Consider the following 22,413-nt stretch of genomic DNA (forward strand, 5'->3'; position numbering starts at 1 on the left):
AAATTCAACTCTGATTTATTTAGGACCAGGGCGGCTACCCCTGGCCTCGTGTGAACCACTCAAACACATGTCTATATCTGATAGGTCAATAAGTGAGTCTGGATCCTCACTATCAACCAATCAGATGATGACACTTTGGCACACGCTACCCGTGTGCCACTTTACCTACTTATGTAATAACTAAAGAAGTATCTACCTACTTATGTAATTGGAGTTGGGCCCATTACACACTCAATCGTCGGTTGTGCAAGCAACGCAGCGACTGCAGCTGCAAGTTGGACTTCCTGTTCAACACATACAAGTTGGAGGACAAGGACTACAACAACGACAATCAACCTCACTGCCTACACTGCAAGGCTGTGCAAACTGCCATACAATCTGCGGTACAACCTGAAGTGCAGCCTACTGGACAATCTGCTGTTCAACAGGGTGTACAAGCTACTGTACTGCAAAGCATGCAACCTACTGTATCGAGTACTGCGCAGACTCAGTGGGAGGGCAATCAGTCTACAGCTGGATTGGTACCTACGTGGGAATCAGTCATCTACTACTTGAAGCAAGGACTGTCGAGTAACTCGAAAGGGCCTACACGTGAGCCATGGCGCAATCAAGCTGAAGCACAAGGGGGTTCGGCTGTGCCGGGGGATAGCTGTCGAGGTCCTGATGTCGGGTTTAACAGACGCCAAGAACCAGGGATGCGCAATGATTACAGACCTAACTTGGAGAGTGCGTACGAGAGAGGACTCTGGATGTTGGACACTTTGACCCTCCTATTCAAGGACGAGGACGAAGTCGTTCACCACCCCGATTCTTCAATCGAGAACGAACTCCACCAAGAGGAAGAGGCCGTTCTCCGTCAATGCGAGGACGTGAACCAAGAGGGAACCCAGGGCGCTATCGATCTCCACCGCGTCAGCAGCAGTGGCGTAACGAGAGACCGAGTCGCTATGAGCCGCCACCCCAACGCGATGATCGACTGAGTCGCTATGGATCGTCGTCTCCGCAGCAGCAGTGGCGTGACAATCCTTCGAGAGGACGAGGACCTTCACCTCGACGTGACAATTTCCAAGGGCGGAACATGTCTCCACGTCGATTTGAAGACCGTCGTGAGAACAGACCACCCAACTCTCGTCAAGTCAACGCTGTGAACCAGAACCAAGGTATGCAATCAGCTCAGTCTGAATTTGTGGAGTGGATACTTGATTCAGGATCCCAGGCAAATGTCTGTGGTGACCTGTCATTGTTTACTACCATAAGGGAAGACCAAGCTAGTCGACTTGACTTTGCGAATGGCACAGCTGAACACACTTCTGTTTGTGGGTCTGTGCTATTGCGTGTTGTTAACCAGGCAACTGGCCAGCTCGAGGACCGTCTCCTGGACGACGTGGTGTACACACCGAACGCGAAGGTGAACATCATTAGTTTGGGCTACCTACAACGAAGGGCAACTTCAAGTTGACATGCTCAGAGGACCAACAAACTGCTTGGATCTCCAAGCCAAGCACATCACTCAAGTTCATGATGCGTGACAGTATCTACCGACTACGTGCAGAAAGAGTGACTGGAGTGATGGTGATGGCGGCTCTAAAGGAAAACATGGACAGCAAGAAAGCCATGGAGCTGCTTCATCAACGATTTGGTCATATGAGCATGGAGACGGTGAAAGTGTTGGCAAACAAACTCGATGTTGGAGTTAAGATGAATGCAAAAGGTCTGACTTCCTACGAGTGCGTTGCTTGTGCTGCCAGTAAGGCGAAAAAAATGTCTTATAAACGGATTCCATCGCGGAAGTCCGAACCTCTGGAGACTCTCATGATGGACATTTGCTCTGTAAACGAACAGTCTGTGGATGGAGCTACAATGTTTCTCTTTATCATCGATGAGTCTACAAGGTACAAGTGGCCGTTCCTACTCAAGAAGAAGAGTGAAGCAACGTTCCACATCAAGGTCCTGCTGAACAGGCTGCAAACTCGCTTTCCTGAGAAGAAGGTGCGACGACTACACTCTGACCAAGGAGGTGAATTTGCAAGCAAGGAACTAAGTGACTACTGCGTCGACCAAGGGATTGAGCAGCAGTTTACGAACGCCTATTCTCCTCAAGAGAACGGCATTGTGGAGCGTGCTAACGGCGTGGTTCTACCAAGGATCAGAGCGATGCTGATGGCTACACACATGCCCAACTCCTTGTGGGGAGAAGCCTTCCTGCATGTGGTGACGACGTTGAAGTGGTTGCCCACCAAGCCCTTAGGATTGGTGTCCCCGCACCAGAAACTGTACGAATCGGAGTCCATGCTGGATGATTTGCGTACTTGGGGCTGTCTGGCACACGTGCGTGCTCCCCCTGAGTCAAGACAAGCGAAAAAAAAGCTGGAAGCAAGGGCAAGACTGTGTTTATTACTGGGTTATAGCGAATCGACCCTAGGCTACAAGTTCATTGACCTGGTGACAGCTCAAGTGGTGACAGCTCGTAGTGGGAATGTGAAGTTCCATGAAGAGTTCACGACCGATGACATCTACTTGAAGCATCTATTAGAGAACGCATTCTTTGATGGTGATAATACTCTACTCGAGACGGTACCTGTGGCGCGCATCACGACCAACATGGAGACGTACCTTCCAGGTTGGAGTGACGGCATCTCTAGTGCGGAGAAGCCACTTGAGGCGGTACCACTTGCTGACGAACCTGCAGAAACTGAGTTAAGTTCAAGTGGGAGTTTGTCAATCGTTGACGCACCTGTGAGCAAGGACAGTGCGGAGACTGCTGGTGTTGCAGGATCCTGCTGAAGAAACCGAGGAAGGTTTGGAAGTGAGGAAGCGCAAGAGACGCAGAACAAAGAAGAAACCTGCAATGGTGGAGAAGGAGACAAGTGGCTTCGACATTCAGCCTCCATCAAGAGAGCCCTGCCTAAAGCGACCAAGAAGGAAGCAGAAGGCGAACGTTCGATTGTCGGATTACGTGGTAGGCCTAGTGCAGGCTATGACTACGGATGTGCAGATTCCGACGACGTACGTGCAAGCAAGTACTGGCAGCAGTGGAGAGCTGCAATGTTGGTGGAACTTCAATTGTTGAAGGGTCACAAGACCTGGAAACTTGTACCCCGCAAATATGCCAAGAAAGTGAAGGTGATAACGTGTAGGTGGGTCTTTGCTGTGAAGCGAGATGAGCGTGGACGAATCAAACGATTCAAAGCGCGACTAGTGATCCATGGATTCAAACAACAACGTGGGATTAACTACTCTGAGACCTATGCACCTGTGATCCGGCTCGAAACCATACGTGCGGCTATCTACTACGCTGTACAAAGAGGTTGGGAGGTGTTGCCATTCGACGTATAGACGGCTTTTCTGTATGGAGACTTGGACGAGACTATCTTCTTGGAGCAGCCTCCTGGCTTCCAGGTGGATGGACCTGGGTCCATTTGCAGATTGTTGAAGAGCCTGTACGGACTTAAGCAAGCACCGAACGTTTGAAATCGCACGCTTCATGCGAAGCTTGTTGCGATGGGGTTTACTAGGACGGACTCTGACTACGGCCTATATGCATTGAGGAAGGATGGTGAAGTCAAGTTGCTATTGACTGTTTACGTGGACGATCTACTGCTGATGGGTTCACGTGACCTGTGTGCCACAATCGCTGCCTCACTGCAAGAGACATTCGAGCTCACGACGATGGGCACAGTCTTAGGCGTCGAGATCCTGATTGACCGGCCGCGCCGGCAAATAGTGTACTGCCTGAAGCAGTACGTACTGGAGGTGTTGAAGCGTTTTCATATGGAGAACTGTAATGGCTGCGCTACACCAAAAGCTACGACGCCCTCGAAGACAGACGTGCCTGCTTCGAAGGAGTATCTTCCCTACAGAGAACTGGTGGGTGCTCTCCAGTACCTCGTTAGTGCATCGAGACCTGACATAGCTCATGCTACCCGACACCTGGGCAAGTATCTTGCGAGCTATGATCATATGCATTTCGCACAAGCCAAGAGGATGCTGCGTTACCTGAAGGCTACATGTGACTACGGACTAGTGATGAATGTGAAGCTACAGACTGATGTGCAAGTTAGTGGCTACTCTGATGCTGATTATGCGAACGACCCTGTGGATCGACGGAGTATCAGTGGCTACATCACTATGCTGGACGACAACGTCATCTCCTACGCATCTCGCAAGCAAGAGATCAACGCGCTCAGTACCTGTGAAGCTGAGTACGTAGCAATGGCAGAGGCGACCAAGGACTTGTTGTGGCTTGCTGGCCTATGCAAAGAGTTGAGCTGGAAGCATCCAGTACCTCAACTACTGGGAGACAATCAAGGAGCCATTGCCTTAACTGCGAAACCTGGCAAACATTCGAAATCGAAACATATCGATAGCAAGTACCACATGATCAGACGCCATGTGGAGTTGAAGCAACTTACAACCCAACACATCGGAACTGATGATATGGTGGCCGATATAATGACAAAGGCACTTGCAGTGGTGAAGTTCACACACTTTCGCAAGGCTATAAAAGTCTTACCTATTGTGTCGAGCGACGACAACGTATCCGAGGACATGGCTACAATTACGACTACTGCTACTGCGTTGACTACTGCTGTTGATGCGGAGGCTGTACCTGAGCGACATTGATGAAGACGAGGGCGATCGAGTGGGAGTGCTGTTACTGAGTGGACTGCTATTGTCTTTGAGCTGCGACTACGCTACTACTAGGACTATGGCGGCAACTAGGATGCGCGTGTGTGATCGCGTCGACTTCCAAGTGCGTCGCCGAGATCAAGTGGGAGTGTGAGCTATAAAACTTACCTGCGTGTCGAGCGCCAGTGCATTGCAGTCTGCCAGTATCCGGTGCCCCCATCTACGAGCCACCGTCCACTGCCAGTGTCTGCAAAGACACATCCCAAGGACACTCATGCGCCTGACAGTGCAGCTTGCGGCTGCACTACAACCGGCTCCACTGAGTACACATGCGTGCAATGGCGAAGGACTATACCAAGGACTGTATGCACAAGGACATCGTTGGCTGTGCGCTGCCAAGATGGTGTACTCAAACGAGAGTGCATTTATCTAGAGTTTAGTATTGACTTATTTGCTATTTGTATACTAATCTACTTTTGCGGTACAGCGGTGTTCTGGTGGAGGCTGCTCCACACTTTGCGTTTTGACGCCTGCCGCTCACCAGAGAGCAGCAGAGAAGAGCAGCCTCGCCAGACACCGCAGTCCTGTCGCGGCCTTTTGCCCGGCACTTACGTGTTTACGTTACTTCCTGATTAGTTTCCTAAAGTTGACATTTAAGTGTATTTACATTTAAATGGCTCCTACTCTTAGAAGCGATCGACACATGGAGAACAATCCCCCCGTGACGAACCCTACGTCACCACTGGTCGTGGAATAGGAGATCTGGCGAAGAGCACAGCGGCGTCCTCGACGAGGACGAGGTTCAGAGCGGTCGCCGCGAGGACTAAGCTCTCCTCGAGCATCTTGACTGCCTTGTGTGCTTTGCAAATGTAGTATACACCAAGGACGGATAAGAGCTCGCGTTCGCTCTGCAAAATGCTTCGCTGGCAAACCAACGTGTGCGGCAGTGTGATTAGGGTTGTGTGATTGGCACTAGTCTACAACTCACCCAAGTTTTATTAACTTCCAGCAGCACGTCTTAACAGCGGTTTTTACTTTTTGAAGTTCTAAAATAGCGATTCGAGTCTTAAGATAAAACTCCAGTTTTAATAGATTATGTGGCCCACTCACTTTAACATACGCGGGAAGATTCCAACAAAACCATGGGGAAGGGGCCTGAATGGGGCGACGACGACACTATCCAGTTGTGCAAGGCATGGATAGACACCTCCCAAGACCCTATACGCGGTGCCGGTCAGAAGAAGGCTACGTTCTACATGAGGATGTATCAACTTTGGCTTCAAATTAAAAGCAAAGAATCGGATGATCGATCTGAACTCGCTGTTGCTGGCAGGTGGAAGAAACTGCAACCCGCAGTGACAAAGTTTGAAGGCATTTATTCAAAGCTGAAGAGTAGAGAACGCTCTGGATGGAATGAGGAAAAGTACTTAACATCGGCAGTGGAGATTTACGCTGAGCGTCACAAGCAACAATTTGAGTTTTTAGCGGCATGGAAGGAGCTCCGTGGCAAGCCAAAGTGGACAGCTCAGCTCACAACGACCGCGGGTTCAAAACGACGTGGCACCGATGCATCCGTTGTGTGTCGGCCACAGGGCCAGAAGGCTGCAAAGCGATCAAAAGGTGTGCTAGCAGACGACATTCAGCAACGGTTCGTTGCTGCTTCAGAGAAGAAGGCGTTGCTGATGGAGCAACAGCTACACTTCAATATCTTCATGCAGGACCCCAACAGTGACGAATCAAAAGAGTACTTTTCGATGCAGCGGAAGGCAATACTTACTACAATGCGAGAGGCTGCACGTACTGTTGTAGCGCAAGATGAAGAGAAGACAGCTGAAAGTCAAGATACGTACGTATTTACCACCGAAAACGACAGCAGCACAGACAACAATTGCTTCGACATTCAAGCTTCGAGTTTAGTTTAGCACAGGGACATTAAGACCGCGTACTGCCCATTCATCACCACTCTACATCTAACTGGCGCCATAGGCTTGCCAAATGTGCTCAATTAGATCGTGTTTTAATTCGTAGTGTAAATCTTCATCCTCCACGGTTTTTAACGCGCGAGCAATCATCGATACTGGACAAATGTTGCCAGCAACTGGGGGAGCCGGACTCACCCATTTATCCTCGTATAAGTAGTCATTATTCAAGGTACAATCTCCGCATTCGTCCTCGATGATCATATTGTGCAAGATGATACATGTGATCATTACGTCACCCATTGCCTCGGCACTCCAAAGTTTGCAAGGAATTGCTACAACCCGAAATCGGTGTTGTAGTACACCGAAAGCACGTTCGACATCTTTTCTGACGCTCTCCTGCATAGCAGCGTATAACTTCCGCTTTGGGCAGATCGGATTACTGATGCTTTGCTGAAAGCTAGCCCAGGGAGGATAGATACCATCGGTAAGATAGTACGGGTTTTCATAGATAGCTCCATTAACTTCAAAATAAACTTGAGCTGCCTCGCCATTGATACTGCTGTCAAAAAGTGGAGAACGTTCTAAAACATTCAAATCGTTGTTAGAACCTGGCACACCAAAGAATGCATGCCATATCCAAAGGGATTGAGATGCAACAGCCTCCAATATTACTGTCGACTCCTTTTCTTTACCTCTGTAAACGCCTGCCCAAGCTGTTGGGCAGTTCTTCCAAGACCAATGCATGCAATCCAAACTTCCAATCATTCCAGGAAACCCACGAGCAGCATTCTCGTCTAAAAGCACCTCAATGTCATATCGTGTAGGTTTTCGAAGATATTCATCACCAAACAGACGAATAATACTGCCACAAAATGTCTTCAAAGTCTCTAGTGCTGTTGATTCACCAATCCGTATGAGCTCATCCATTTGGTCGGCGCTTGCGCCGTACGCGAGCATCCGCAGCGCACACGTCACCTTTTGCTCTGGTAAGAAACCAGGAAGTCCTGTAGCGTCATGTCTCTGAACGAAGTAGTTACTGTACTCGTCACCTACGAGTGTGTTGACAATAGTCTCGAATAGACTTCGACGCATACGAAATCGGCGGCGAAAATCATCTGTGGACACGATAAGATGACACAAGTAGATGGCAGTTAGTACAGGAATGTGCTTGTCGTAGCAGTAGATACAAAACTTACGTTCATCGTACGTCGGGTTTGGTCCAAAGTAATCGGCCATTAGTCTGGCTCCCCATTCGGCGCGATCTCGAGCTTTTCCTGCGCGTTTTCCTGCGCTCGACCCTCCATGCTTAGGTCTACGCTTTCGGACTGAAGAAGGGAGAATGAAAAGACGGAAGAACTCGTCATCGGAGCTGCCGTCGTCCCTGAGGCAGACGCTTGCCGCCGATGCAGAGAAGATTTCCATTACTGGGGAAGAAGTATTTTTATAGACTGCGGGCTTTAATTGGACAAAATAAAATTGAATAAAACGCTGTTAAGACTTGTTGCTGTATGTCTTCATCGCCGGATTCGAGGTCTCAACGGCATTCGATAAGCCTTACGATAAGACTTACCGCTGGAGATGCTCTAAACCACTCCAATAATTGACTGCTCGACGACCTTGAATCCCATTCAATTATTTGTTTTGCGTTGACCTCTTTATAACATTGCAGGGGACAGTGAGCATTTTGAGCAGCTACTTCAGCGCTCTGCTACCGCTACTTCAGAGGCTGCTTAAATAAACCACTGTTTGAAACTGCTCCCTCAGATCTCGCCGTCGCCTCCCAAATTTGACGACATTCGCCATCCACCCGTCGACCTCCCAGCAGCCTCCTCATCATGAGCGCTTTCTTCCCCGTCATCTCGTCGCTAAACCCGGCCGTGCCGTCGGTTGCCTCCCCCAAGGCCCGCCCGGCCTCAGTCCTGGCTACCTCGGCCACCAAGTGGGACGCTCGCCTCTCGCACGACCCCATTCACAACAACGCCTACTATGGCAAGTGCATGATCGGAGGCATCCTCTCGTGCGGCCTTACGCACACGGGCATCACTCCGCTGGATGTGGTCAAGTGTAACATGCAGGTGAACCCGGCCAAGTACGGCGGCCTGGTGTCTGGCCTCAAGACCATTGCTTCGGAGGAGGGCGCCAGCGCTTTGTTTAAGGGATGGGCCCCCACGGCCATCGGCTACTCAGCCCAGGGCATGTGCAAGTTTGGCTTCTACGAGTACTTCAAGGATCTCTACAGCACCATGGCTGGAGAGGAAAATGCTTACAAGTACCGTGGCGCCATTTACCTGGCTGGCTCGGCGTCGGCTGAGTTCTTTGCCGACATGGCCCTGTGCCCCATGGAGATGGTAAAGGTGAAGGTGCAAACCTCGCCCGCTGGCACCTTCCCCGTCGAGCTGGGCGCCGCCGTGGCTGCTATGAAGGCTAACTCGGCTGAGACTCGTTTCCCTTTCGGTTCGCTGGTGCCTTTGTGGTCGCGCCAGATTCCGTACACGATGGCCAAGTTCTTCTTCTTCGAGAAGGTTGTGGAGGCCTTCTACACGCACGTGTTCACGGAGCCGAAGAGCTCGTACCCTAAGAGCACGCAGCTCGGTGTTACCTTCGCTTCGGGTTACCTTGCTGGTGTCATCTGCGCCATTGTGTCGCACCCTGCCGACTCGGTTGTGTCTCTCATGGGCAAGGCCGAGAACAAGGGCAAGGGCTTTGGCCAGATCGCGAGCGAGACCGGTCTGGTCAACCTGGCCACCAAGGGTCTCGGTACGCGTATCATTATGATCGGTACGCTGACGGGCGCTCAGTGGTGGATCTACGATACGTTTAAGACGGTCATGGGCATGGGCACGAGTGGTGGCGCTGCCCCCAAGAAGCAGTAATTGCGCTTCATATTGGCATGAAGACTACTGTGGCGTGGTTGTCATTTCTACCTTTTCTGCTGAGTTTAACTCAGACGGATGAGGATCGCTAATAGAAGCACCTGACGTTGCCGAGAGAAGCCCGAAGGTCATGACATGCAACTTGTTCCGTAGTGTCTTTAGAAAACGCTCGCGTAAGGAGGCTCGTAGGCACGAATATAGCTTTCTGCAATAAGAAAACTAACAAGACCTGCAACATCTTTATGCTTGCTAAAAATGGTCGACACTGTTGATGGCAATACTAGTACATTTCCGGACGAAGATCCAACTTGCTATCGGCGTCCACTTTAAGAAATTCCTGCCCACGTCAACAATATCCAAAATGGATAGGTAGTCCAGTTTGTGCTGAGACGAAAAAAAAACCACTCTACCATGACCGGGAGATTCTTTTTCTTTTACCGAGTTGCTTACACGTCCGAGCCCGCCGTTTGCCCCTACGAGAAGAAGAGCGTGTGCACGGCCATTACTACAAGAGCACTGGCTACATATTGGCTCTTGCGCTCCCCGATGCGTGAAGCTTTCCAGCAGAGGCCGCCAAGACCCTCATGCTTTCCTGGCAGTTGACCTCGATCGAAGAGCGTGGGAAACTTCATCTTAATGTAGGTGCAGGTGCAGATGAAGAGCAAGATAACGGTGAGCAGCCCCTGCAAACTGAATAGCGCCGACTATAACACAGAAGCGTGGCCGTTAGTCATTCTCGTCATCACAGCGGCAAGTGGTCGCGCCGCCTTACCATTTTCCCTCTCCTGATTGCAGAAATGCAGTGAAGAGAATTCAAGCATTTTAAGGAGCACAAATCTACAGTATTTTGATGCCCAAAGAAACCGCACGCAGTACTGAGAGGTTTTACTCCTTGTCTTCGGACCACCAAAACGGTGTGGCTCACACGGAGGGAATGACCTAGTAGCAAGTGCGAGCGCAATGAGGGCACTTTGGGATGGGCGACGTGCTAAAGAGGAAAATATCCGAGGTTTTTTGCTCAAGGTTTTATTCGACCAGGCTTGGCCGCACGATGTACGGCTGAGACTGAGGGGGACTCAAGCTCGACTCGCCGCAGCCTCACACGCACACAGTCACGGAAGCTCTCGATCAATTTGAGAGCTAGCTGAGCACGATGATGAACCGAGCCAAGCTTCTTCAACGCGCTGCCAAGGTCTGTTGCTGTGCCTACCGCTTGCAGCAGCACTGCTGTCGTTGTGCAGCCGCGCGTAGTAATGCTATTCTGCGCTCGGTGGAACCCATCGGGCTGGACCACCAAAACGACAGTCCAATTCTGACATCGTTATAATATTTTTGCTATCGTAGGTGGGCGCCGGAGCTCTGTTGGGCGGATCGGTGCTGACTGGCGTCACAGCTTTTAGCAGTGACCAGATCGAAGCGCTACACTACGGCTTTGACCACCAGGGCCCGCTGTCCTCGTTCGACTACGCCAGTGTGCGTCGTGGCTACCAGGTGTACCGCGAAGTGTGCGCGTCTTGCCACAGCTTAGATCGCATCTGCTTCCGCAACCTGGTGGGCGTGACCCACACGGAGGAGGAGCTTAAGGAAATTGCGGCCGACATTGACGTTGTCGACGGCCCCAATGACGAGGGTGAGATGTTCGAACGCCCCGGTAAGCTGTCAGACCCGCTTCCCAGACCGTACCCGAATGACGAGGCTGCCGCCGCCGCCAACAATGGTGCCATTCCTCCTGATCTTTCGCTAATGGCCAAGTCTCGCCACGCCGGCGCTGACTATCTGTTCGCGCTGCTGACGGGTTACGTGGATCCCCCTGAGGGCATGGAACTGCTGCCTGGTCTGTATTACAACCCATACTTCGGTGGAGGTGCTATTGCATGGAGCGTCAGCTGCAGGATGGCCAGATTGAGTACGAGGATTGGCACGCCGTGCACGACATCGCAAATGGCAAAGGACGTATCGGTCTTTCTTGCTTGGGCCGCCGAGCCGGAGCACGATGTGCGGAAGAAGCAGGGCATGCAGGTTACCGTCGCTCTGTTGGCGCTGTGCGCACTGACTGGCTACTACAAGCGCTTGAAGTGGGCGCCGCTCAAGACCCGTAAAATCACTTACACCAAGTAAGGCTGGAGGTTTTGAACGCGCATGGTGGTGCGATGCAGGGGAGTGAGTGGTAGAGCAGGCAGGTGTCAGGGATTTTTTCTTTGGTTCTCTGCTCGCTCCAGACGAATGGAGCGTTTTAGCGACCTCTCTTGCTCTCCTCCCTCGAGCTAGTGGGTAAGAGAGGAAGGAGACTGACAGCGTACACAATGCACGGATACCAAACCGTCGAGACGATAAATAAAGGAGAGTGGCGTTTGGCATTCTCACATAAAGAGATGATGAGAGAGCAGCACGACTTGGAAACTTGAAAAAAAAATACAAAGACACGTAAAGAAAGCAGCTGAGTTTTGTAGCAAGCACTAAGGAAGCTCAACGTGCTCAAAGTCTTTCGAGCTTCTTGGTAAAACTACCTCCGTTCGGAAAAAGATAACCATTTGTTTTTTTTTGCGCAGCGCTCCGCCTCGTTCATTTGAGCGTTTATTAATTTGTGAGAGGCTGGCTAGCTAGCTTTATGACCGAGAGCTGACAGTGAGAAACTAAGCAAGGCACAGGCGTTCATGCTCCGCCGAGCAACTACAGATACAAAAACGGATCTAAGACGGCAACTACATCGCCACATTCTGAAGGGGCGCTCATTGGGGCTTCTGGAACTCCAGCGGTAGGCGGTGGGGGGGCTGCTCGCTGCAAGAAGCAGCATGTACGCGTTAGCATTGGCGAGTGAGATAGCGTCACAAGGCAGTGACGTAGGGAGAGTGCCAGCTCGTACTTGCTTGTCCTTGTGCAAGTGTCCGAGACGGTAATGATTATCACCTTTGCAGTTCATAACCTGCTCCATGACGTGTTGCAGAGTCAAGAACGTTTTGGTAAGCGTGTCCGCTGTAGTTTCTCCAAAAGCTTTCTCCACTTCCCTGATGAGGCCTTGGGGTGTTCGTGGTATTGTCTGCGACTGCAGCGATTGAATGCTGGCAAAAAAGCCCAGGTCTAGGCAGTTGAAATCAGGACTTTGTGCAGGCTGGTTCCGCAGCGCGATGTTCCAGCCAATCCGAGGACCCTGCCGCGTTAACGTAGTCATCATCCTCTTGGACGTGGGGCCGAGCGTTATCTTGTTGGATGCGAATGGCAACACCCTTCTGCTCTTGCGGCCACTTTGCTTTGATAGCAGGAATTACGTCGTTCACCAGCATCTGACGTGAAATATCCCTTGTTATTGAGACAGGTCGCAGTTCTTCCACGCCAGCAGGGCGATTCACACTTGCCCTTTGAGTGATGTAGCGCTCTACAACAGGCCAGAGACTGCCATCCCAGTTTCCTCGGGGTCGCGCAACAGCACAGAAAAACATCACCTTCATGATATAGCGTTTGCTCTGCACGAACTGAACAGGAGGATCCTCGAGCGGTACTTCATCTTTCCCATTCAGTAAGTAAATACTCTGCCCAATCTTCTTAATGTAGAACCACTTCTCGTCAATATGCACGACGCCAAACATTGGATCAAACACGTAATCCCCCCTTCCGTTAGGTCGAACGTGGTCCACACAAAACCGGAGGCGCACCAACTTGTGCGTGGGTGTAAGTAGTGGACGGGTCTGTCTGAGCGCACACCGTATGTAGCCTTCCTTGATCAGCTGCTGAACCAGGTAGCAGCTCATGTTGGACGCGCGCTGAAGCAGACGCTGGGTTTCACGCTCATTGACAGGAACTGCAGCGATTCTCTCGCACAGCTCAGCTCGATTGACCTTCTTCCTACCACATGCGCTCTTCCTTGACTTGACCACGGCTGCTACTCGACCTCCCATCGAATTGATTCCACGCCTCCAAATTCGTTCGACAACTTGGCGGCCCACACGGAAGTACGCTGCAACCCGAACGATCTCTCCATGTTTGAGCACTCCTCCCACGCTGCGAAGCAGTAAGGACTCCCAGACGGCCTGGCGCTCACTGTCTGTGATCTCCCCCAGGTGCCAGCTTTTAAAATGAAAGCTGGGAGCGGGAGCCAGTCTGGTCGGGAAAGCGCGGGAGATTCGAAATCCAAAAAGTGATCGGCATAGAGGGGGTATTTTGTTGGGTAGGCTGTAATATAATTTGAAATGGTTATCTTTTTCAGAGCGGATTGTGGCAGCACCACCGCAATATTGGATCGTTTGCACTTATCGTATGTTTCGATTTAAGTACGATTCGAATGGCTGGCCATCGCTTCGGCTTTGTGTCTGTTCATCGCGCCAATCCATCGCTGAATAATAGCTGTTGCCCGCGAGACCAATATGGCCAAGGCGTCCAAAGTCGTCCGCGTGGGCCAAGATGCGCCGCACCAGGTAAGAAACTGTCTTGCTATCGCTGTGCCGTCATGCTTCGTCATCGCATCTGACCTTTTAAATTGCCAACCAAGCCTGATGTGGAGAGCGAGAGCAGCTACAGCTTCGTGGAGCAGTCCAAGCGCCAGGTGAAGGTCAAAATTCAGAGCCTGACGGACGACGAGATTGTGTTTGACCTCATTGGTGTGGACGCTGCCATCGCCAACGCATTGCGCCGCATTTTGCTGGCTGAGGTTCCCACTATGGCCATTGAGCACGTATACATCTGGAACAACTCGTCAATTATTCAGGATGAGGTGCTAGCCCATCGACTAGGCCTCATTCCGCTCAATGTGGACCCGCGTGAGTTTCAGGCCTTCCCGGACAACGAAGAGGCGGAGGCCACTGACGAGAACACAATCGTTTTCAAGCTCGACGTCACATGCAAGTTTGACCCTGAACACCCGAAAGACCCAACCAAGGCCATTCACTCTTCTGGTACGCTTGTTTTTGCTGTTGCGATCTACCGATTAACGCACTAACACTATTTTCTTTGCGTTCTTTTTTGCAGTGTACTCGCGTGACCTAGAATGGGTACCACAGGGAAACCAGGAGGAGCGATTCGGCTCCATTCGCCCCGTACACGAAGACATTCTGATGGCAAAGCTGCGGCCTGGTCAGAGCATCGCATTGGAAGCCCACTGCCGCAAGGGCGTGGGTAAGGACCACGCTAAGTTCTCTCCCGTCGCGACAGCATCATACCGTTTGATGCCCAAGGTGGAGCTTATGGAGAAGGTAGAGGGCACTGACGCAAAACGCCTCGTGGAGGAGTGCCATATCGGCCTGTTCGATATTGAAGATATTGGCGGTGTCCCTACTGCTGTGGTGAAGGACCAGCGCGCCTGCACTATGTGCCGGAACTGTATTCGTGAGCCTAGCTGGAACGAGAAGATTCGTCTGGGGCGTCAGAGCGACCACTTTATCTTTAGCGTCGAATCTGTAGGAATGATTAAGCCCGAGGAGTTGCTGCTGGAAGCCCTCAATGTGCTTGCTGAAAAATGCAACGTCGCGTTAGAGTCGTTCACACAGGTGGATGAGGACGAGGAAATGGGCGATGAAGAGGAGGAGGAAGAGGACCAGGAAGAGTAGACCGATCATAGAAGATTGCTTGGAGCCGATTGAATATATGCAAAAAAACCACAACCACTTGTTTCCTCCCATGGTTAAACTTACGAGCCGGAAGCCTATTGTCTTATTACAAGTATGCGTTGTCCTAAGCATCTATTTAGTGTCATCGTCTGTGTTGTAGGTGCTTCTTGCTTTTGTCTGCGCTCAGTGAGGAGGCGACAAGGCGTCCCAGCCCGAAACTCTCATCGAGAGCTACCTAGTTGTCCTGGTTGAGGAAAACTGATGCAGCGCGGATGCCGACGAAGACGAGAGCGATCTTGGACAGGTCCCAGGCAATGGCCTTCATCTGCTTAGTGCTGTCCACCTGCGGTTTCTTCTTCTTGAGCATGAACATCTTGGCAGCTCTGGGAGTTCTGGACGGTGGTTTGATGATAGGCAGCGAGTGCTGAGAACTGCCACATCTATTTTACACAAAATACACTTTGTCACAATAATAACTACTATTGTGACGAGCAATTATTATTTCTGTAAAGCTCGAGCTTAGGGAGCTCGAGGTACCCAAATTTAGAAATAGTGCTTTTTGATGTACTCAAAAAATGATCCAAAGGTCTCGATGTACTACAGCCTGTAGACCCTCATAGAATTGCAATGTCGTGAGCTGGACCAAGAGAATACGGTATGCCTCGCTCAGGTAGTTACAGCGGAGATGTATTGTTATATATCACGAAGCCATATTACGCCTCAGCTTTGGTTAGGCGGTGGCTTAATAAGAGTGATACATCGATCACCCTGAATGAGGCGACAATTGCCCATACTAGAGCAAGTGTAGGCGTTTTTGAATGCGAGCTAGACCAACAAATCGTACGCTGACACAATCGTGTAGTGTTGAGTTTCGCTGACTTACAAGTAGCCATGGGCCTTTAATAGTGCGCTTCTTATATTTTTGGCGGAGCGCCTTAGGATATCCTGCACCGTAGCAAGCATTTATAAAGCGCTTCGCTCTTGTATACCTATAGCTCTGTAGGAAATCTGGAGCTTTCCTTGATTTTCTTTTGTAAATGGTGTTTGTCTAAGGGTTAATGGTGTTTGTCAGGGTTATTCCTTTACTGGTAGAAACTTAAGTAGTATTATCCCGTTCATCCACTAACCTATATAGAAGAATGGTCTGACATATAAAACCCAAGCTTCATCTACCTATAAATATACACAGTTTACATTCTACCTTAAATAGGTCCCTTTTCGATAAAAGGGGACAGTAAACTGCCGTTCACTGAGAGTTTGTAAGCTCTCGGAAGCCAACTTACTCTAGCGCAAGGTGCTGTGTGACCCCGTCACATCGACCCTTCGTATTTTTTATCTCTGCTAGCTAATCGCTTTTTAATACATCGACCTCGCCCTAACAGTTTTTCCTTGCATTTGAACCCCCCGTTTTTTTGAGACATTGACATCTTTTAGAAGCCCTCTTCTATTAGAGCCCCCGTACTGAAAAAGGTTATATGAGACATCTCGTCCTAGAATCCTGGCCTGATGAACATCAATCAGGTGAACTACTTTGCATTCTGGCCCCATTCTCACATTGACCATGTGTCGCTGCTTTACCGTCGGTACGAAGAAGGTGTCCACGGAGTGCCACCGTCAATCCGTTGCAGCTTTCTCTGTTGCTCTGGGCGCTGACGCGGAGCTTGCGCGTGCTCGTCATGAGCTCTACGGCCCTGGGTTTCGCCGCCTCCTTGCTGGTGAAAAGCCCCAAGAGATAGTGGACAAGGTGTCCCCGTTTATCCTTGCTGATGAAGACAGCAACATGGATATCGACGACATCGAAATCGACTTCGAGCTATTGCGGTATAACTTGTCTCAGTACATGTTTGCGGTGCCTCGAAACTGCAAGGAGAAGACGTCCATGCGCTCATCGTTTCGATGTGATTGCTAACCCCTGTATGGTGGTGGTAAATTACCACTTTTTACTACCTACTACACGAATTATGAATACCTGGTAATAATGTGGAGTGAGTTGAAATGAACAATTCGAAGCTACAAGGAGAATTCCGAAGGCGTAAGCTATCGGCTCACGATATTTATGCCTTGTTGACGACAATAGAGATTCCCCATCAACTTGCGTCATTTGGTGTGCGAGTATGTCTTGTCCGGGTATCGTAGCATACACCGTCTCAAATTATCAATTTCCACAAATGTGCTCTGACCGGTATCACAACCGCCGAAAAAGCTCAAACTCATCCCAATGGTAGGGAGGATCAATTTTTGGAATACGGTCACAAAGAAATCCTTTGTTCCTAATGTATTCATTAAAGTAATACCTGTACGATACGATGCCGAGCTCTACATGTACAGTACAGACACCCACGAAAACACAACTATGGTTAAATTTGATGCTGGTTTTAATTTTTTTCAAGTGTAAGTGTTTTTGTAGAAATTCTTAGTAAGAAGTGTAGAATAGAAAACGATAATCGAAGATGCAGGCTGCTTGCAGCTGAGTAAAAGTATGTCTACATGTACTGTAGATCAATTGACAAAGCGAATTGAGATTCTACACATTTGTAGATGAAGAAAATAAACGCATGGTTCAATACAATAGGACGAAATTTGCCTACTTAAAAAGCCAACTGAATTGGAACGTGTAGTCCGTGCCTGTGAAGCAGGGACGATGATGAATCAAAGCTTGCTCTTTTTCTCCTCTTAATTATTCTCCACGTACCAACATGCTGGATTGATGATTGCAGCACGTAAATGATCCAAAGCACAAATTGACCTTGCACAACTCTCCATTCGCTGTCCAAAACAAAGCGTAAAGTTGTCCCCGGATCAAGCCGAAAGCGTTGCTTAAGTGCAACCAAGAGCAAAATAAAAGAAAGTAGCTGGAGTGATCCATAAATCAGTATGCTGCAGATAGTGTTGGCAAGATCGGTCTCGGACATTTCGTGGAGGTACGGAAAATACTTTCGGTTTGGAAGGTGATACACTGTGGTAATATAAATGACTGAAAAAAATGTGTGTGAGCAGAGAGTAAAACAATCACAATACCTACTTACCATAAACCATTGGGACTATCACCTCCGTGTACTCGACTAACAGCAAAAATTCAACTTGGCGTAAGATACGGCAAGTTTCGTGGATAAATTGCTGTCGTTCTTTGGCAGTTAGTAATTCGACCATGTGAAACGAATTGCTTGTCATTCCCTTAACACTAGGTCCACGGTTAAATTGAGACGGTAACGTGATCTCAGCGGGTACTACTGCGCTCTGCTTTGCTGATTTTTTTTTATTATCCCATGCAATCTTTGATGGGACGTGGGGCGGATCAATCGCTGGTTTGCTGTTTTTGACAATGCTAAGATTGTTACTCCCATTCTTTACATTTTCACTTTACCCGTGTCTGATGAATTCTCGTCTACCCACGGAGCGACGGCAGATACATGTGTGCTGTTGGAGCACCGCGATTCCACACTATCTTCCTGCGTTACGAGACAATCAAGGTGGTGGTGTTTTGCAATAAAACCGGCAATATCTATCATTCGCGCACGGGTAGCCTCAGGCCCCATCTTGCCATTCAGCTCATCCACGCGCAGCATAATGTTTCTCAGCCCGTACAGCGCTGCACAAGCTCCCATAAAATCGGCAACCATTAGCATCATTGTCACGCTAACCGAGGTCGCGTTGCGCATGCAGCTTGACACGAATAGTGCGTTGAATACCTCGATATTGAAGGCAATGAAGACAGGCTGTAAATCCGGTGCATGGCCTGTTGTGTGGTAAAGAAGTAGCTTTTCCATCATCTTGATAACTGGCAGTGCAAATGTCAGCAAGAATTGTGTACTGGCATATTCTCGAGCATGTAAGAAAGCGTAATAGAACAAAGGATAGACAACTGCTAGACTGGAAGCGGCGTAAATAAAGATAGCGTGAAGTTTTAAGCGTTTGCGCACCAATGCGCTAGATCGACATGCTGGGCCCATGTATACCCAGAGACCAGCAACGATAAGCGAAATCCATACGATATTGAGTGTCAGATACGAAAAAGGCACTGGGAACCCGATCGCTAGTGCCACTGCAAAGTAAAAACCCGTGTACATTGCCGAAATTCCAGCCGATAGTAGATAGAGCCATAAACGACGTTCTGGAATTGGTGCGATACAGGGATGATGCATTGGCATCAACACGGCCAAGGTGAAAGATCCCATGATCAACCAGGACCGAGCCCAGAACATGCCATTGCCACGTGGGCCATTTTCTGGTGGTGCGAGAGGAATGGCATCGGACAGCAAAGCGATGACGAGACACGGCACAGGAGTCACTACCGCTATAGTGAGGTTGAGCAGGACTGTTGCAACTCTTGATTTTTGTTGGTGGAGAAAGTGATGCAACATCTGCAGACGCCCCAGTGAGTAGGCACCTTTGTGCTCGACATGCACCGCATACCACGTACGCCAGCACGCGTCGTACGTTCCCCACACTAGGCGCCAAAACATCGAGATGACGACTTGGGGGCTTTTGAAGGGGAAGCCAGATAGCCACTGAAAAGTGTACCCAAAAAGAAGCACTGTAACGGCTGCGTTGCTCAAACAGCAAAAGGAATATGTGCACAGTCCAAAACACAACTTCACTTGAAGAGATGTAGGCGGAGGCGCTACAGTCCCAGGTTGGGTACACTTTTCGATCAAGATAAACACAGCTGCCCGAGTTACTGGATCGTACCAACCGTTTTGATCCGCATGAGATTCCTGACGGCGTGGATATCGCTCCTCCTGCTTGCCACACTGGAATTTTGCTAGAGTGGCGGCGCAAACCTGCCATGCCGAAGGTTCAACACTCTCGTCGTCCTGCGGCGGCGTGTGCGATTCGTATCAGCCGTGTCTGACCTACAATGTGTCGGACAGCACGTCTTGCAACAGTTGTGTGGCCGACTCGATCGGGGATTGTAACTATGTGTGCTACAATATCTACCGCGATGTACCCGTGGATGAGTCGCTCTTCGTCTTCTTCATCACTTACGGTACGTACCAGAGCGAGGAGGAGCTAGAAGCTAGAGCCCAAGACTCCTCGTACGATGCCAATATGGAAAGCATCCCAGACAACACAAGCACCTACGCTTGGGCAAGCAACAATATCATCGCTCGTATCGATGCACTGGACTTGCCATCCGCTACAAAACAAGTGTGGGTGTGATGTGTAGTACCGGTAGTGGGAACTTACTTCGTTGGGATGCTAACTACATTGTCTTGGTGAGTACTGCAGCGTGTTGGCTGGAGGCACAAGCTTCGACTTGGTGTTCAAGTCCAAGGTGGTGAATCTGCAGCTCGCAGAAGATCTACTAACTTCTCAGGCGCAGGTAACCCAGGTCTGGTTGCTCTCAATTAATCTGAAAGGACAGATTGGCACCGTCAGAGATCTCCTCCCATTCTCAACAACATACCTGAACCTCGCGAACACTCTGCTGCACGACTTTCCAGCAAATCTACTATCGCTGCCCTCGATCTCCTCGCTGTATGGAAATCGAAAATTCTTGGATTATTTTCTTATTGTACCGTACACCAGCCTTACCTTTGCTCTTTTCCTCCACACAGAGATCTTAACCTGAATTATATTACGGAAGTGAACTCCTCCATCAGTTCCTCGAAGCTCACCACCCTGTACGTTAAGGTGCATTTTTTATAATCTGTGTTTTCTTACACGTGACTTTTACATGTCATTTAATGAAATGACGTCCTTCGAGGGCGATTTTCCTAATCTTGCTGCTCTGTGAGTTCAAGTGCAACGCTGCTTTTAGGCTGGCATTACTAACTGATCGCTCGTTGTGGTGGTAAACACGAACTGTAGCACACTTACTGAAAACAACTTCACCGAGATCCCCGCTATCATTTTTACTATGACATCGTTGACGTCGCTGTATCTAACAGGAAACCCCTTCAAGACACCTATACTCACGCTGGATCAAGTCAACTTCCTGGAGAGGCTCACAGATTTCGACCTGATTGGAACTGATTTTCAGGAGGAGACCAAATGTGAAACTTCAGCGCAGCGCACCATCCAAGGTCTTGTCATTTGTGTCAGCGACTTCATGGTGAGCTCGAATTCAGCAGGATCTGGCTCGAACGACGGCGGATCAGGATCAACACCGAACTCTAGCACGATGATAACTGTGGTTGCTGCAGTTGGTGGAGCTGTCTTGCTCACCATTTGTGGAGCGATCTTGTTTTGCATAAAGACTCGCACCACTGGTAAACCGGAGACGATGGCTATGACAGACCCCACCATGCGTACTACTCGAGACAATTACGACAACTTGTCGATTTGGCGCGATCCTGAACTTCTCTCTCTCCAGGTGAGCGTTGAGGACATCCAGGATGTCAAATTGATTGGGAGTGGTGCGTTCGGTGTAGTTTGGCTAGTCCGCTATCGCAGCGCTCAACTTCTTGCTTCGAAGCGACTTCGTGAGGATATGGCGACGCGTGAAAGGGTGCAAGACTTTGTGGACGAAATCAAGATGGTTTCAAAGTTTAATCACCCGAGCATTGTCAAGTTCATCGGTGCAGCTTGGAGTATTGAATCGGATCTTCAGGCTATATTCGAGTACATGGAGAACGGCGACCTGCGCACATATCTGTCGGCTTCCTATCTGCCACATTACTGGACACCTACAAAGTTTCAGCTGGCTATTGATACGATTGAGGCGCTTGTCTACGTGCATTCATTCAACCCCCCTTTGATTCACCGCGATCTAAAATCTCGAAATGTGCTGATCTCGGCAGAAATGCATGCGAAATTGACTGACTTCGGCACGACACGCTACCGATCGATAGATGGAACAATGACGATTGGGGTAGGAACTGGTAGGTGGCTCGCACCCGAGATCATCTCGGGGAGCACCGAGTATGACCAGCGGGCAGATATTTTCTCCTTTGGGGTACTTCTGACCGAGATTGATACACATAACCTCCGATATTATGACGCCGTTTGTAACGGGGTACGTAGCACTAAGTGTACCCTGGTTACATGAAGTGTGACACTTCACACTTCAGGAGTATGACATGTCATACTCCGGGATATTTGGTACAAGGTACCAAGGTCATTCAAAACCAACCATTGGTTTTATGACATTGCATTTCTATAGGTAACTGATAGTTTGTATTAACCTCAAACTTAACCTACCTATAAATATACTGAGTTTACAATCTACCTTATTTAGGTCACTTCGCCCTCTTTAATTAAAGAGGGGACCTGTGAACTGCCGTTCACTGAGAGTTTGTATACTCTCGGAAGATAACTTCCTCTAGCGCAAGGTGCTGTGTGACCCCGTCACACTTGGTAGCACTTGTTGGTCAATCCACGCCATCGCGGGTAGACTACCTGAACCTCCGAAGTTCGTTGCCATGGATAGGAACGACTTCTCCCATATGAACGACTCTCAGTTCGAGTCGGTTCGGAAGATGGCAGGCATCTTCGGGATGGAGGCCCTGC

At 49.6% G+C, this 22,413-nt stretch overlaps 8 protein-coding genes across 8 annotated transcripts; 5 read left to right on the forward strand and 3 right to left on the reverse strand.

Moving 5' to 3' along the window:
* Positions 1-8,386: 8,386 nt before the first annotated feature.
* PITG_18774 (Mitochondrial Carrier (MC) Family) lies at positions 8,387-9,424 on the forward strand (the record flags this gene model as incomplete). The annotated part of the gene is made up of 1 exon (XM_002997209.1): positions 8,387-9,424. One exon carries the CDS (start codon positions 8,387-8,389, stop codon positions 9,422-9,424), a length of 1,038 nt encoding a protein of 345 aa, XP_002997255.1.
* Positions 9,425-9,692: 268 nt separating this feature from the next.
* PITG_18775 (uncharacterized protein) lies at positions 9,693-10,255 on the reverse strand (the record flags this gene model as incomplete). The annotated part of the gene is made up of 2 exons (XM_002997210.1): positions 9,693-10,128; positions 10,197-10,255. 2 exons carry the CDS (start codon positions 10,197-10,199, stop codon positions 9,898-9,900), a joined length of 234 nt encoding a protein of 77 aa, XP_002997256.1.
* Positions 10,256-10,489: 234 nt separating this feature from the next.
* On the forward strand, positions 10,490-11,857 carry PITG_18776 (cytochrome c1, mitochondrial precursor; the record flags this gene model as incomplete). Its single annotated transcript, XM_002997211.1, has 2 exons — positions 10,490-10,616; positions 10,769-11,857. The coding sequence occupies 2 exons, from the start codon at positions 10,578-10,580 to the stop codon at positions 11,540-11,542; spliced, it is 813 nt and encodes a 270-aa protein (XP_002997257.1).
* A 1,925-nt stretch (positions 11,858-13,782) lies between these two features.
* PITG_18777 (DNA-directed RNA polymerase I and III subunit RPAC1, putative) lies at positions 13,783-14,961 on the forward strand (the record flags this gene model as incomplete). The annotated part of the gene is made up of 3 exons (XM_002997212.1): positions 13,783-13,833; positions 13,908-14,310; positions 14,384-14,961. 3 exons carry the CDS (start codon positions 13,783-13,785, stop codon positions 14,959-14,961), a joined length of 1,032 nt encoding a protein of 343 aa, XP_002997258.1.
* A 1,561-nt stretch (positions 14,962-16,522) lies between these two features.
* On the forward strand, positions 16,523-16,870 carry PITG_18778 (uncharacterized protein; the record flags this gene model as incomplete). The annotated part of the gene is made up of 1 exon (XM_002997213.1): positions 16,523-16,870. One exon carries the CDS (start codon positions 16,523-16,525, stop codon positions 16,868-16,870), a length of 348 nt encoding a protein of 115 aa, XP_002997259.1.
* A 675-nt stretch (positions 16,871-17,545) lies between these two features.
* PITG_18779 (uncharacterized protein) lies at positions 17,546-18,111 on the reverse strand (the record flags this gene model as incomplete). Its single annotated transcript, XM_002997214.1, has 3 exons — positions 17,546-17,586; positions 17,654-17,935; positions 17,988-18,111. 3 exons carry the CDS (start codon positions 18,109-18,111, stop codon positions 17,546-17,548), a joined length of 447 nt encoding a protein of 148 aa, XP_002997260.1.
* A 304-nt stretch (positions 18,112-18,415) lies between these two features.
* PITG_18780 (uncharacterized protein) lies at positions 18,416-19,183 on the reverse strand (the record flags this gene model as incomplete). Its single annotated transcript, XM_002997215.1, has 3 exons — positions 18,416-18,463; positions 18,519-19,072; positions 19,150-19,183. 3 exons carry the CDS (start codon positions 19,181-19,183, stop codon positions 18,416-18,418), a joined length of 636 nt encoding a protein of 211 aa, XP_002997261.1.
* Positions 19,184-19,561: 378 nt separating this feature from the next.
* PITG_23143 (protein kinase, putative) lies at positions 19,562-21,953 on the forward strand (the record flags this gene model as incomplete). The annotated part of the gene is made up of 4 exons (XM_002997216.1): positions 19,562-20,111; positions 20,191-20,439; positions 20,596-20,694; positions 20,773-21,953. The coding sequence occupies 4 exons, from the start codon at positions 20,011-20,013 to the stop codon at positions 21,950-21,952; spliced, it is 1,629 nt and encodes a 542-aa protein (XP_002997262.1).
* Positions 21,954-22,413: the final 460 nt, after the last annotated feature.

This window comes from Phytophthora infestans, genomic scaffold (genome assembly GCF_000142945.1).
Source record: "Phytophthora infestans T30-4 supercont1.81 genomic scaffold, whole genome shotgun sequence".
Classification (NCBI taxonomy): domain Eukaryota; phylum Oomycota; class Peronosporomycetes; order Peronosporales; family Peronosporaceae; genus Phytophthora; species Phytophthora infestans.